General features: G+C 40.6%; 1 protein-coding gene across 1 annotated transcript in view; it reads right to left on the bottom strand.

Annotated features, from left to right (window-relative positions):
* The window catches only part of NMI (N-myc and STAT interactor), a gene marked incomplete at both ends in the record, with an annotated part of 99,455 nt that overhangs the window by 10,203 nt on the left and 72,592 nt on the right, over positions 1-16,660 (bottom strand). Inside the window, 3 exons of the mRNA XM_080689394.1 lie at positions 2,836-2,998; positions 6,986-7,081; positions 7,871-7,957. Of these exons, the coding sequence (XP_080545520.1) occupies positions 2,836-2,998; positions 6,986-7,081; positions 7,871-7,957 (346 nt within the window). The remainder of the gene's footprint in view (positions 1-2,835; positions 2,999-6,985; positions 7,082-7,870; positions 7,958-16,660) is intronic.

The following is a 16,660-nucleotide window of genomic DNA, read 5'->3' as shown; positions in this document are numbered from 1 at the left end:
CAAAGGTGTCAAGTCTAATTTATTCACACAAACAGGAAAGGTGTGGTAATACAATTATGCCAAAAATCATTAGAAATCAAAAGACCAGCTATTTGTCAACTCAAAAGGTATGTGGGTAGATCTTTCTTTTTAATTGTATGACATGAGTTTATAACATTTTGAGATGTTGCTATTTGGGAGCTGTTTATTTTAATTTATCATGAAGATAAGGGATGTTCACCCTCTGTCTTATTAAGTACACATGTGTTTATGACAACCAGAAAGCACATCACAGCTGGAGAAAGAGAGAAATAGGGCTAGAAGACAGGGCGTTGTCATGTGGGAATTCAGACTCACTGTACCACCACAATATGACTCTATAACTTGGATGATAATTCTTTTTTTTTTTTTTTTTTTTTGCTAATGGCAACAGACAACAGCCACAGAAAACATCAATGAAGTAATGGTTCAATGATGCTCTTTCTTTCCCTCCCACTCCCCACAAACCCCCAACATCTGGCAATCTGACGCAGCAGACAGGGACCACTGATGTCTCAACTTTTATGACTCTAACAGTCAAAAGCCAATGCTGCCTAACTGTGTTTAGAGCCAGCATTGTCCCAAGAGCCACGGCAAGGGTGGAAGGGGTGATGTAGCTGCTTCTGAAGCAATCCCAATCGCTGCATTCCCAGGTGATCGCTGGGCAGAAACCTGGCACCCAATTCTTCTTTAACCTCTGCCAGTTAAACCCCAGGTGCTACAGCCCGCTGCTGATGTGGCTCCTGGCTACCTCTGTCCCTCAGCTGCAGTGGTGGCCTTGGCTGGGTGATACTGAAATTTTGAAATGTCTTTCTTTTAAGATTTATCATCAAGCTACCATAGTGGACCAAGTGTCAGAAAACTTGGGTTAAAAGAAAAGATTCTCAGAACATAACCACTGTAATAGTCCCAAAGACCCCCTGGTCCCACCCAATAACTTCGCAAACACCAGAATGAAGGCCCGGCTAGTGGCCTGCTCAGAGGAATGTTGGTCCAGTGCAAAGTACAGGACTCAGGGTTTGGCTTTTCAGCTCTGCAATTTGTTAACCTCTGGACCTTGAGCATGTTACTGTCCTTTTTTTTTTTTTTTTCTTTTTCTTTTTTCTTTTTTTTTCCCCTACTAGGGATGGAACCAAGGGACATTCTACCTCTGAGATACATCCTCAGGCCTCGATTTTTTATTTTGAAACAGTCTCAGTACATTGCAGAATGCCTCACCAAGTATCTGAGGCTGTCTGCGAACCCGCTATCTTCCTGTCTCAGCCTCCCAAGTACTGGGATTAGAAATGTGCACCACCACACCCATGAAATTACTGTTCTTTAAGCTTATTTTTTTTAATTCACTGTGTGTGTGTGTGTGTGTGTGTGTGTGTGTGTGTGTGTGTGTGACAGAGACAGAGAGAGAGAGAGAGAGAGAGAGAGAGAGAGAGAGAGACTGAAAACTGAACCCAGTAGCATTCTACCTCTGAATATACCCCTAACCATTTTTATGTTTTATTTTGAGACAGGGTCTTGCTATTTTGCTACCCTCAAACCTGAAATCCTCCTATCTCAGCCTCCCAGGTACTTGGATGACAGACATGTACCACAACACTAGCTAGTTTTCTTTTCTTTATCTAGAAAATTCCTAACACAAAGCAATAATAACAGCTAACATTTATTAAGGGTTTACTACATGCCAGACACTGTGCTAAGTATTCTATCCACATTACTCACACAATACTCAAGGCAGCCCCATGAAGCAGGGACTACCATAAAGCCTGTCATAAAAATTGAAGGTTTATAAAGAACTCACTTCAAATCTTTGCCTCTAACAAGAGGCAAAGCTTGCACTCAAAGCCAGTTCATGAAAGCACCCCCGCCCCAATCAGGGGCCCACACTCTGGCAGGCTTTGTGAACATCAGATCCCATCCCAAATCTGGGGCCTGGGGGTATAGCTTAGAGGTAGAATGCCTCTGGGTTCAATCCCCAGTACTGAAAAAAAAATTATTACTATTTTCATCATTTAGAGGGAGCACATGGAAGAGAGAGATCCTGGGCTTGACAACACCTATCTTCCAGTCACAGAGTCATCACTTTTGAATGAGTGATAAATGTTGATCTTTAACATTATCCATCACACACATAAAAATCTAAGTATATAACACATTACACAGTTATAGCTTGGATCTAAAATGTCCCCCCAAAATTCATGTGTTGAAGAGTTGGTTCCCAGTGCAGCCGCGTTCAGAGGTGGGGCCTCTGAGAGGTGACTGGGTCTTGAAGACTCTGACTTCATGAATGGATTAGCCCATTGATGGGAAATGGTGGGAAGATTAGGGGGTGGGGCCTCGGTGGAGGAAGTAGGCCATTGGAGCATGCCCCTGAAGGGTGTATTTTGTCCCCGGCCCCTTCCTCTCCCTATTTTGCTTCCTAGCCACAGAAAGTGAGCAGCTTGGTCCACCACATCCTCCCGCCATGATGTTCTACTTCAGCCAAACCAGGAAAAGACAGCCAAGTGGCCAAGGACTGAACTCCCTGGAACTGTGGGCCAAACTTGTCTTTCTTTCTTTAAGTGGGTTTCTTTCAGGCATTTTGTCACAGTAATGGAAAGCTGACAACATGCACACTTAATGTCTTAGAGTCAATTTTCTTATTGAAAACTGCAGATATATGAAAAATGTAGATATCACATCTGCTTCAGTGTCACTACAAGGATGAGAAGAAATAGTATATATAAACATTACAAAGCCATAACAAAATATTTTAAAAGATTTTTGAAAATCCAAGTACTTTCCAAAAGCAACATGGTCACACTGTTTTAGGATTCGTCGTACCTTCTTCTTTTTCAAAGGTGATAAGTGCTTGTCCTTTTTGCAACTCATAAGGAACTTCTGAGCTCACTTCAAATGAACAGGAGATATTTAAATACTGGCTGTCATCCTTGGGATTCCCTGCTGATGTGAACTTCAACTTTGCTTCAGGAATATCCTCTTTAATCTAATTCAAACAAAAATGTTGATAAAAATTAAAGCAAGAAATAATTTAAGTCCTTCCAATGACAATGTCATTTGGTCATCCAATAATTCTTTCTCCACTGATTTTAGAACCTCATAGAATTTGACTGTTTTTTTTTTTATTTAACATCTTTAGTGACTTTTTCTTCCTATGCAAGTACTCAGTAATGTAATCAAATTCTGGTCCTTTATGAAATTATAAGTATATAATTTGCTCACTTTGTGTGTGTGGGGGGGGTGATACTGGCAGGGGGTGGAACCCAGGGGCTTTCTACCTCTGGGCTATGCTCCCAGACCTATTTTATATTTTATTTTGAAACAGGGTCTCACTAAGTTGCTGAGAGCCTCACTAAGTAGCTGAGGCTGACTTCGAACCTGTGTGATCCTCCTGTCTCAGCCTCCCAAGCGCTGGGATTACAAGTGTGCACCACTACACCCAGCTTAATTTGCTCATTTTTTAAAAATCAATGTTTAAACTGGTCAATATTATATAAAGTTTAATTTTATTTATTTATTTATCTTTAATTTTTTATTGGTTCATTATATTCATACATCATACTGGGGTAAAAAAAAACTTGTGTGGACATACATGTACACATCACCCATTTAGCCCCTACCCAATTCCCGCCCCATTCCCTCCCCATCCCTCCTTCCCATGCTTGGCTTAGTGGTTGACTTCGATATGTTTAAGTACATTGCGTGTTTTAGAGAATTTCCTTCTTCCCCCCTCCCACCGCCTCGTTTAGGTTGTCTTGTTTGCTCCTCTATAGGATTTCCTTTCTCATCTAGACTTCCTCCTATTACCCATTTCTCCTTAGCTTTCACATATTAGGGAAAACATCCAATTTCTTATTTTTTGTGACTGACTAATCTCGCTTAGCATAATGTCCTCCAGTTCCATCCATTTCCCTGAAAATGATATAATTGAGGTTTTAATGGCAGAGTAAAATTCCATTGATTACATCATTCATATAGATAAGTATTTTTTAAATAACTACCAATAATACACTATCTTGCAAGGAAATAATTAGATAATATATTTAATTTTACTGTAAGTCTACTGAATTATATGATATAAAGTTAACCTCATTTAAATTTCAACTTCTCCAACATCTGTCCATCAACTTTTTAACAATCACCACTACTTAGGTTTGCAAAGAAAAGTAAATGGATGCTATAATACTATCAACAAGAATTGTAACAGTAAAGATAAAGTTAGGTGGTTATACCTTTTTCCTTTTGTTTTGTTTTATGCAACTGGGGACAGAACCCAGGAGGTTTCCTACCTCTAAGCTACATCCTCGGCTTTATTTTTATTTTGAAGTAGTGTCTCACTAAGTTGCTGAGGGCCTCACTAAATTGCTGAGGCTAGCCTTGAACCTTATATCCACCTGTCTCAGCCTCCCAAGTACTAGGATTATAGGCATGTGCCACCATGCCTGGCTAAAGTGGTTATACTTAATGGCTTACAATCACTGGGATTTGCCCAGAATGCATGGGTCCTGGTTTGGATCCCCAGTACCACAAAAATAGGAAGGAAGGAAGGAAGGAAGGAAGGAAGGAAGGAAGGAAGGAAGGAAGGAAGGAAAAAGAACTAGGGATATGTCTCAATGGTAGAGTACTTGTCTACCATGCTGAATGCCCTGAGCTCAGTCCTCTTGCCACAAAAATAAAAATAAACGATAAAATCATTGATATTAACAGATATATGCAACTACACATAAATGCACAAATAAACCAAATATTTACATTTCTACTGCCCGTGATTATTTTACATTTCTCTTTCTCATTATTATTTTACATACCAAAATAAAAGGTGTTATCACAAAAAGATTAGAAGCATTCACTGAATAGCTTATCTTATCTTACACTTCTTTTATATCTTTATGTGCAACCTCACTAGAATTTCTGATTACCATAGGCTAACTTCAAAACAATCTGCAAGCCAGGCAGTGCAGCTCATGACTGTCATCCCGCTAATTGGGAGGCAGAGACAAGGAGATCACAAGTTCAAGGCTAGTCTGAGCAACTTAGCAAGACCTTGTCTCAAAAGAAAATAAAAGGATTGGGGATGTTGCTCAGTGGCAGAGAGCTTGCCCTAGGTTCAATCCTGAGCACAACAAACAAAGAGAGAGAAAGGGTAAGGGAGGGAGGGAGGGAGAGAGAGAGAGAGAGAGAGAGAGAGAGAGAGAGAGAGAGAGAGAGAAAGTGTTTTTGTCTTCCAATTGTGATTTCTCATACCCTGAGAAGCCAAGAGCTACTCAGAGCTACAGAAAAAAAAGCCCAACCCTAGTCCTGGCCACACTGTGGGAGAAAACTGCTCACTAAAGACCTGGATCTGAGTTTGGGCACACTCTGCAGTCTGCTTCCTTATCGCCTCTGATCTGGCCTATCTGAAAAATAACCAGATCCCTAGCAGTCATCTGCTGGAAGTTGCTCATCCCATAAACACAAGGATCCGCACCAAACCCCCATGTTCCACCGCCTATCTCCCATTTCCACAACAAAACGTGCCAATGTTTTATTTTATTTTTTTCCGGGTCTGGGGATGGAACCCCGGGGCATTCGACCTCCAAGCTACATCCCCAGCCCTGTTTTTTAGTCTTTATTTTGAAACAGGGTCTCACTGAGTTGCAAAGGGCCTCACTAAGTAGCTGAGGCTGTCCGCGAACCACGGTCCTCCAGGGTCAGCCTCCCAAATGCTGGGATTACCAACGCACGTCACCACGCCCAGCAATGTTTTGATTTTTTTAACAATATGGTTTGCGAAAAAGAAACAAGGAGTAAAAGTTGCAACTATTTCAAATACAGAAAAATTTGCCAGAGAATGTAAATGGTGAGGGTTAATTTATATCCAATTTTTTTTTTTTTTTTTTTTTTTTTTTTTGGTGGTACTGGGGGTAGAGCCCAGGGACTTTTCTACCTCCAGGTTATATTCCCAGCCCTATTTTATACTTTATTTGGAAACAGGGTTTCACTAAGTTGCTGAGAGCCTCACTAAGTAGCTAAAGCTAGCTTCAAACCTGTGCGCTCCTCCTGTCTCAGCCCCCCAAACCCTGGGATTAAAAGCGTGCGCCACCACGCCCAGCTATATCCAAATTTTTAAGCTGTGAAATGCATTTAAATTATCATAGCACCTTGGATGAAGAGAATAATAACAAGGACACAAGGAAAAGACCAAGTATTTGATCTAAAAGTAATTGGTAATGAACATCACTTTCCTTGGTTTTGTAAATTTTTGTTGTTGTTGTTGTTGCAGGTCTGGGGATGGAACGCAGAAGCATTTGACCTCTGGGCTACACACCCTGCCCAATTTTTTATTCTTTATTTTGAAACAGGGTCTCGCTGAGTTGCGGAGGGCCTCACTAAGCAGCTGAGGCTGTCCGCGAACCACGATCCTCCAGTCTCAGCCTCCCGAACGTTGGGATTACAAGCGTGCACCACCACGTCTGGCTTTTTTGTTTTGTTTTGTTTTTAATTTTTATTAAAGTGTACCTCGGTAGAAAAGTGTGTGTGTTGTAAGTACTCAGTATGATGAAGTGTTATAAAGCTAGCACACTTGTGTGCCTGGCACCCACAACACCTCCTGGGTTTCCACAGGTCTCCCTGTGTCCAAGGATACGCTCCTAACTCAACATCCTGCTTTGTGCCTTATTTAAACAGAAACATATGTACCCCCTCTTCTGCCGTTTTGGATTAACACTGTTTCGAGGGCTTCATATATGTTGTTGAGTGTAGTTGTGGTCTGGCCATTCTTGTTGCTAATAGTACTCAATTATATACGTATACCCCAATTTATTAATGTATTCCAATGAGGGAAGATCGCTTGAGCTGTTTTCCACTCGGGTCTATTACAGATCATGGTGTCCTGAATGGTTTTGTTTTTTCAATGAATTTTCTATAACTAAATCACTTTTTCTGTAAAGTGCATGACTATAATATGCACCTGTCCACAAGACAATTAGAGTACCTGGGAGTTTTTGTTGGCATCTTGTAACTCAGCTTCAAGCTTTTCAATCTCCTCCATTAGATGGAGATTTTCCTTTCTAATCTCCTCCATCAACCCCTGAAAAACATCACATAGTACCAAAAAAGTTAAATAGCTCTGCACTCATTTTTTTAATTAAACAAAAATGCTAAATTTTCTTACTCTGAGCAAATCAAAGAAAGGCAATAAACAGTCTCAGAATTAATATGCCCATAGGAAAAATACATTTATTGCATATTTTACCTCATCACCTTTCACTCCTCCTAACACTACCAAGTTCTTCTACTTCTATAATCTGAGCAAGGAAACTGCTTTTCACACAGGACCAAAGTCACAGAAATTTTTACATTTAAGGCAAAAACTAAGGCTCGAGTTTTCTGAATGATAGCTCAGTGCTCGTTCAGGTCTCCTCCTAGCTATTTGTGACTAGGATATTACTTTCCAATTTCACTCTAACTGTGGACATATTATTCTAGAGCAGCATAAAAAAAGCTAGCTACGATCCCATAGTTCACAGCATCCTTGACGTGGCACGCAGATGCCCTGGGGTAGCAGATCTGAGCTACCTGGACCTCTGTTCCCTCTTGAGTCTGTTCAGATCATTGCTAACCAATCTCTTAACTTCCAGGTGCAAATCCAAGAAATGAGAGAATAAAAAAAGCGACATTCATACAAGTAAGGTTAGAAATATGAATTTTCTTGTAAGACTTGATTAACATAACAAAAGTAAAAAAATTTTTGAAAATTTTGGATCCTAATAGCCTTCCAAATTCAAGAAAATACTGGGCACAGACATATTTAAAATACACTTAGCCAAAAAGCTAATAATACAAATTATTTTAATATCTAATAATTTTCTTTTTTTACCTCATTTTGTTTGATTATGATAATTTCTTCATCTGACCAATAGTCAAGAACTTGTGTGTTGTTGACTTTGTCAACGTCCATGATTTCCTAGTTATTAAAATAAAAAAACAACTTTTAGGGCTGGAAATGTAGCTCAGTGGTAGAGGACTTGCCTACCACATGTGAGGCCCTGGCACAATCCGTAGTACCACAAAAATAAATAAGTAGAGAGATAAATAAATAAAATGTTAAATACCTTAAGATAGTTTATAACATAAATTCAAGAAGAAAGATTTTTTTCTCTTTCATGAAATAAACATTCTTAGTTACTCTATCTTTTTTCCTATCATCAAAGTCTTTCTTATGTGACTGATATCCAAACCTCGTCTGTATTTCAAACAGCCTTCATACCTATAAACATATGAAAAGGTTCTAAGATTCCTCTGCTTTTCAATTCAATGACATACAGAAAACGAGGAGTATCAGCACCTCTTCGTAGTTCACATCCCAATCATAACACTATGCTGTTTTTAGAAAGTACTATTTCAATCTTCCAACCTTTTTCAGAGGTTTTGTTTTAAATATTTAATTTGCCAGGTTAGGGATTTAGCTCAGTGGCAGAGCGCTTGCCTAGCACGCGCAAAGCTGTGGGTTCGATCCTTGGCCCTGTAAAAAAAATTAGAAAAAGTAAAAAAAAAAAAAAAAAAAAAAATTACAAAGTCATAAGTACTTAATTTGCCCCACTGTACTTCCCAAATGTAAACAAAGCATAAAGGCTCCCGACAGGCTCATTCTCTACACAGCTGAAGTTCAATTTGGATTTTACTAAATCCTCTCCTCTGGGTCAAAAAACTTGGATGGGGGAAAAAAATTATGTCATTTTTGGTTTTGAGGTATGTTTTTGTTTTGTTTTGGTACTGGGGATTGAACCCAGGGATGCTCTACCACTGAACTACATCCCCAATGCCCCGTTTTGTTTTGTTTTGTTTTGTTTTGTTTTGTTTTGTTTTGTTTTTAGCTTCTGTAATTCTCCTGTCTCTGCCTTTCAAGTACTGGGATTACAGACAGGCACCACCATACTGGGCTAAAAATGACATTTTTTTTTTAATATGCTCTGAGACTTAGCATTCTTTTCAATGATAAAGATAGGCAACTACAGTAGTATTCATAGGACAATATTTCCATAGAACATTATAATTGTTGCAAATGTACTGAAATAATGTTTGTGTTTAACCCAGATTCTATAATAGCTATTAAATTCACTGATAGGTCTTGTGACTTACTATAATATTGAGACATATTTCTATATCAAAAGTTTGCTTAAATGTCCTGATAACCATATTTCAATTTAGCTGCTTTCCTTTCTAATTCTATGTATTTTGTATACTTAAAAACTTTGTGTTTTATAAATATACAGCAAGATATATGTAATATATAATAAACAAAATATATTCATATGTATGACAAAATTTTTTTCCTTTTTTTGTTTGCTTTTGTTTTGTTTTGTTTGGGATTTTTTTTTTTTTTTTTTTTTTGGTACTGGGGCATTCTACCTCCAAGTTATACCCCCAGCCTGATTTTATTTATTTGGAAACAGGGTCTATAAGTTGCAGAGGGGGGCTTGCTAAGTTGCCAAGGCTGGCCTCAAACCTGTGATCCTCCTGTCTCAAGCTCCCAAGCGCTGGGATTTCAAGCCTTCACCACCATGCCTGGCAGATATCAAGTATTTAAATTCTCTGTATCCGCCGGGCATGGTGGCGCACGCTTGTAATCCCCGTGCTTGGGAGGCCGAGACAGGATGATCGTACAGGTTCGAAGCCAGCCGCGCTGGCTTAAGAGACCCTGTTTCCAAATAAAAGTATTAAAAAAAAATAGGCCTGGGAGTGTAGCCTGGAAGTAGAAGGGTTTCCAGGAACCCCAGTACCACCAAAATAAATAAATAAATAAATAAATAAATAAATAAATAAATAAATAGTATTCTTGTAAAAGACATCTATTTCTTTTTAAAAATAAAAGAGTAAACTAGCAAAAATTTAGTCTTGTCTTAGTTTATTTAGTGTAACAACAGGGATGCCAGAAAAATAGGAGGTTGTGTAAAACCCAAGTCTTGATTTCTACTACTGTTCTGCAATGAAAATAACCAAGGCTCCTCAGAATAATACTGATTTTAGGCCCGGGCAGAAAATACACAAAAGAAGCCTGGAATATCTTTTATCTCACTGTTATCTCAGTGCATCCTATCCTATTATATGACTTGGATTTATTCCATTATCTACTTTACTATTTATTTATTTTGGTACTGGCAGGGTGGGGTTAAACCCAGGAACACTTCATCTCTAAGCTACACCCCCAACTCTTTTAAAGTTTTTGTTTTGTAACAGGGTCTGGTTGAGTTGCCCTGGCTGGCCTCAAACCTGCGATCCTCCTGTCTCAGACTCCCAGGTACTAGAATTCTAGTCATGGCCGACCATGCCCAGCACCATTATATACTTTAGTTATCTCATTATGTTGACATCTGCTAAGCACCCAGATTTTGACTTCTAATACCATTCTCTATTCAAAGAACTAGGACTTTTTTTTTTTTGGTGGTGGTGCTAAGGGTGGGAGGGTGGAACCCAGGGGCTTTTCTACCTCTGGGCTATACTCCTAGACCTTTTTTTTTTTTTTTTCGGTACTGGGGATGGAACCCAGGGGCATTCTACCTCCGAGTGACACCCTCAGCCCTATGTTTTATTCTTTATTTGGAAACAGGGCCTCACTAAGTTGCTGAGAGCCTCACTAAGTAGCTGAGGCTGGCTTCGAACCTGTGCGATCCTCTTGTCTGAGCCTCCCAAGCAGAATTAGGACTCTATAAATAAATAACTGCCTTCAGGACTGGGACAAGAAAACTGAAATAGAAGCCTAGGATTTCTTCATCTGGAATAAAAAGCCAGGACATGATTGAAAACTAATGAGGGCATATCAAAAGGACACAGATTCCAACTTCAGACTGTTTTCACTGATCAAATCTCAGAATGAATTAAAAATAAATAACGATAAATAATGACAGCCATTAGAGCTGTTGAGTAAAATGCAAAACCGTGAGTCTAAACCAACATAAGTGAATGATGAATAAGCAGAAGTTTTGGCAAAGAAAAAACTGAGTTTTGAAATACTTCCTCACAAAATGCCCATTCATTTCAAAGGGAAAAAGAGTAACTACAGTGGAGCAGCCTGACATTGAACCCAGGGGCATTCGGACTCCAAGCTACACCTCCAGCACTATTTTTTATTCTTTATTTTTAAAAAGTGTCTGACTATATTGCAGAGGGACTCAGTAAGTAGCTGAGGCTAGCCGTGAACCATGATCGTCCTGTGTCAGCCTTTCAAGTACTGGTATTATAAGCGTGTGTCACCCCCAGCTCGCCAGCTGTCATTAAAATATGGACATCAGCTATGTACAGTGGGCAAACCTATAATCCCAGTGCTCAGGAGGCTGAGACAGGAGGATCGCAGGTTCAAGGACAACCTTAGCAAGTAGTGAGACTCTCAACAACCTAGTAAGCTGAAAAAATAAAACAGGAATGGGGTATAGTACAAAGACAGAATGCAGTTGGGTTCAATCCCGAGTATCACTAAAATAAAATAAATAAAATAAAATATGGACATCATCCTGAATTATCTGTGAGGGTCAATGTAATAAAGAAGGTCCTTAAAGTAAAGGAAGAAGACAGTTGTGGTCATCTACGCTTGTGATCCCAATACTTAGGAGACTGAAACAGGAGGATCGCAGGTTCGTGGCCAGCCTCAGCAACTTAGTGAGACTCTGTCCCTGTTTCAAAATAAAAGAATTAAATAGAACTGGGGGTGTAGTTCAAAGGTAGAATGATCCTGAGTTCAATCCCCAGTACTATACACACAAAAAATAAAAAATAAAAATAAAAAATGAAAGAGGAAGAGTCAGAGTGAGACGTGAGGACAGAATGGTCAGAGGTGAGTGTTGCTGGCCTTGAAGGGGAGGGGTTTGGAGGAAGGGCTGCTAAGGTGGGCAGATTCTGTAAGTCAGAAAGGGGATTCATCCCAAGAGCTTTCACAGGGGCACCCCTGACAACTCTCAGACTTTAGCAAGTCCTGGATAGGAGTGTGTGTGTGTGTGTGTGTGCGCGCGCGCGCGCGCGCGCGCGCGCGCGCGCGCGCATGAGAGAGAGACAGACAGACAGACAGACAGACTGAGGACTGAACTCAGGCAGTCTACATCTGAGCTACACCCCCCGCCCTATTTTATTTTTGAAACAGAGTCTTACTAAGTTGCAGAGGGCCTCATTATGTAACCGAGGCTGGTCATGAACCTGGGATCCTCTTATCTCAACTTCACAAGTACTGAGATAACAAAAGTCTGCCGCCATGCCCGGCCCCCTGGATAGAACTTCCAACCTTCTGATTTTTTTTTTTTTTTTTTTTTCTGGTACTGGGGATGGAACTCAGGACATTCTACCTCCAAGCTATACCCCAGCCCTATTTTTTAATTCTTTATTTTGAAACAGGGTCTCACTGAGTTACAGAGGGCCTCACTAAGTAGCTGAGGCTGGCCTCGAACTGCAGTCCTCCTGTCTCAGCCTTCCAAATGCTGGGATTACAAATATCCGCCACCATGCCCAGCAAACAATCTACAGAATTATAAGATTAGAAGCCGGGCGTGGTGGTGCACGCTTGTAATCCCAGCATTCGGGAGGCTGAGACCGGAGGATCGCGGTTCATGGACAGCCTCAGCTACTTAGTGAGGCTCTCAGCAACTTAGTGAGACCCTGTTTCCAAAAAAAATATAAAAAAGGTCTGGGAGTATAGCCCGGAGGTAGAAAGCCCCTGGGTTCCACCCCAGTACCACCCAAAAAATTTCTTTTAATTAAAAAAAAATTAAAAAGACTAAAAATAGGGCTGGAGGTGTAGCTTGGACGTAGAATGTCCCTGGGTTGCATCCCTGGTACTGAGAGCGGGAGGTGGGGGCGGGGGGCACTCTACCACTAATCTACACTTCCTACCTCTTTTAGTCTATTTATTTTGAGACAAAGTCTCACTAAATTGGGAGGCAAACCTCCTCAAGAGCCAAAGCACTCCTTAGTTTAAAGATCTTAATTGGCTTTATTGTGTCTTTCTAGAATCTGGCAACACTTCATCCCAAAAAATAGGTAAGTGTTCAAGAGCTGGGCGTGGTGGTGCATGCCTGTAATCCTTGTACTTGGAAGGCCAAGAAGGGAGGATCACCTGTTCACAGACAGCCTCAGCTACTTAGTAAGGCCTTCCACAACTTAGTAAGGCCTTGCTTCAAAATAAAGAATAAACAATAAACCTGGAGATGTAGCTTGGGGGTAGAATGCCCCTGGCTAGGTTTAATCCCCAGTACCACAAAAAAAAAAAAAAAAAAAAAAAGCAAGCAAGCAAGCAAGAAGAAAGAGAAAAGAACAAGTGTTCAAATGGGCTGAAAAGAAGTTGGTTTTACAGACAGATAAGAGCAGGGGAGGGAGATGAGAGACAAAAGTAGATGACTGTTCATTTCAGTGTTACTTTGTGAAGCCGGGATCCCAGTACCTGACAGGCTGAAATAGGAGGATCTCAGGTCCAAGAACAGCCTCAGCAACTTGGACTCTCACCAACCTAGCAAGGCTCTGTTTCAAAACAAAAAATAAACAGGACTGGGGTTTTAGCTTGGAGGGAGAATTCCCCTGGGTACAATGCCTGGGTGCAGTCCTGCGGGAAGGGAAGAGAAAAGAAAATGGCCTGCTTAGGAAACGTGGCTGATAATCTTTCACAGGACAAATAACAACTTCATTTCCTTTGGTGACATGAAACTTTAGCATAGATTATTCCATGTTGATTTTTTAGTCGGCTCTCTTGGGGCCCAGTGCCTCAGGAGCTCAGTCCAGATAACAGCCTCCTATCGCTTTTATTTAACAACAGTATTCTCATTTTGGATGGCTTCTTCAAGAAAAACCTTGCATGTTCTGAAAGGTGAGAACTCTGTGCCTGCCAAGTGCAATCCCTTTTAAAAGTCCATTGCCCTGAGAACTTCCGCTGGAGACCCGCAGAGAAAACAGAGGGGACTCATACATCATTTTAAGTTTCAGTTTCCTAACTGAAGGAAGACGAACAGGCAACGGACCGGCCGGAGTCCCTGGCTCGCACAGAAGGCGCGGTGGGCCGGGGGATGGGGCCCTGGGGACTAGGAGGGCTCCAGGTCCCCGGCCAGGCAGGGGCCCCGGGACCCGGACCCTGCGCTCCCAACCCGCCCGCCTCCCTCCGGGGCAGCCAGGCTCCGCCGCGCCACTCACCGTCCTCCAGCCTCCTAGGTCTTGGGAGCCCCGAGCGTCCCGGGAAATCTCAGGCGTCTACTGCGTCCGCAGCGTGGCTTCTTACAAGAAAATAGAAAGGAAAAGGAAAAGAAAATTTCAGATGACGACCTGTCTTTAATCTTATCCGCAATACTGAACCTGCTGTCTCCAGTGAATTAAGCCAACTCACGGAAACACCAAGTAGTAACTATTTTCACTTTCGATTTTTAAGACGTGCTTGTTTTGTTTTGGCTGTGGGAGCAATGTCCCAAAAAAGTGTTTCTGAAGTTTCTCCCAACGCTAGTTTAAAGCCCAGCGTGGCGTGGACTTTACAGACTATACTGTTGGGGAAAATGGAGAGGAAGCTAAATCAAAGCAGTAATCTCCCTTCAGATTGTAAATCTCATTGTCATTTATGAAACATTGTATTTCTAGCTTAAAAATTTTTGCAAACAGCGCAAGATCAATGTCGCTTTGTCATTTCAACATCCCCTAAACCTGGAAGTTGGAAGAGCTGTGGTGTTGGGTTGGTTTCTATGACTCAAGACCCTTCAAAGTTTTCTTAGCATCTTTTGTTTTGTTGTGAAGCTTATAAACAAATACTTTATTAGATGTTAACTTTTCTTTGAAAATCAAAACATCTGGCTTATTTCAAAAACAGCAAAAGAACTACCCCACAGCTGTGCTTGGTCATAGGAGAGGTGGGGAAAAAAACAGATGAATCAAAATGGTTTCAAGACATAAATTCTAATTTGTAGTGCTATATAGTTAGTTATATATGGTAACAATATTATCTAAAATAACAGATGGGTAGAATAAAAATTCCTCCATATCAAGAATCTTGATGGAAATCAGCTTAAAGTGGCACTTATAAAGTGGGGGAAAAAAAGTGTTGACTGAGAAGGATTTCTTTGTTATCAGCCCCCATTAGAAGAGTATAAAAACTCCGTATGTCGCAACATTTAAAGAGAAGTAACTAAGCCAGGCGTGGTGGCGCACACTTGTAATCCCTGGATTTGGGAAGCAGAGACAGGAGGATCACACAGGTTTGAAGCCAGCCTCTCTGGCTTAAGAGACCCTGCTTCCAAATAAAAATAGGTGTCTGGGAGTATAGCCTGGAGGTAGAAGGGCTTCCAGGAACCCCAGTACCACCAAAAAAATTAAAAATAAAAAAAAATAAAAAGAAGTAACTAGACAGCTGGACCTAGTGGCAAAGGCTTGTAATCCCAGCATTTGGGAGGCGGAGACAAGAGGATCTTGGTTAGCACACAGCCTCAGCTACTCAGTAAGGCCCTTTGCAACTCAGTGAGACTCTGTTTCAAAATAAAGAATAAAAAATTAGGGCTGGGGCTTTAGCTCAGAGGTAGAATGCCCCTGGGTTCCATTTCCAGTACTGAAAAAAAAAAAAAAGGAAAAAGAAAAAGAAGTAATTTCTATTTTTAGAGGGAGCATTAATTTGTTAAATACAATTTAGAGAAGGCCATTCATTTCCCGTGCTAGACCCTATAGACAGACCATGCTGAAATACCATGTCACCACGACAAAAGGACATGATTTATTTCACCTTCCAAGAAATCAGGAGAAAGAGAGATTATAACCAAATCCCCAACCAGCCCGGTTTTAGCTAACATGTTAAGGAATCACCTCTGCTTTAGCCTTTATCAGGAACATAACTTTGAAATAATCAATTTTCTGTCCCATTTCTAATTTTTTCAACCTGTGGGTTTTTTTTGTTTTGTTTTGTTTTGTTTTTACCTGTAAAGCTAACATCCCCTGCTCAGCTTCTTAAAACCTAATTCTAGAAACACAAATAAAATTCAATTCGGTCTTTAAATTTGTTGCAATTTTTGTCTTTTGAAAAACTCGAGAGTTATTTACTCCAATCTCGTTTCTTCTTTCATTTCATTTATATTTTTGTTAGTAGACCAAAGGGACACTAAGCCTAGAACAGAGCTGATCTAATATAGACTCAGATCTTGTTAAAATAACAAAGGATGCCTTGTGATTCTAGTACTTGGGAAGGCTGAGGCAGGAGGATCACAGGTTCGGAGCCAGCCTCAGAACTTAGTGAGACTCTCTGCAACTATGGTCTGAGTTCAACTCTGCTTTAAAGCTGGTACTCTGCAAAGTGCTGGATTTTATAAAGATGAATGGGTAGCTCCTATACATGTTGCTATTATTAATAGCTGCAATTAACATACAGTACGAGTACGAACTCCTGGCTATTTTTTTTTTTTTTTTTTTTTTTGTGGGTCTGGGTATGGGACCCAGGGGCATTTGACCTCCGAGCTACACCCCCTGCCTATTTTTTGTTGTTGTTGTTGTTATTTTAAAACTGGGTCTCACTGAGTTGCAGAGGGCCTCACTGAGTAGCTGAGACTGTCCGCAAACCTCGATCCTCCCAAATGCTGGGATTACAAGCGTGCGCCACCATGCCCGACTCTCCTGGTTATTTTTTCATTTTTTTTCATTTTGACAACAGAATATGAGATATAGAGTTTATTCT

This window comes from Muscardinus avellanarius, assembly GCF_963383645.1.
Source record: "Muscardinus avellanarius genome assembly, chromosome: 2".
Classification (NCBI taxonomy): Eukaryota; Metazoa; Chordata; class Mammalia; order Rodentia; family Gliridae; genus Muscardinus; species Muscardinus avellanarius.
Note: the sequence above shows the minus strand (reverse complement) of the source record. Positions and strands in the feature narration are given on the sequence as shown.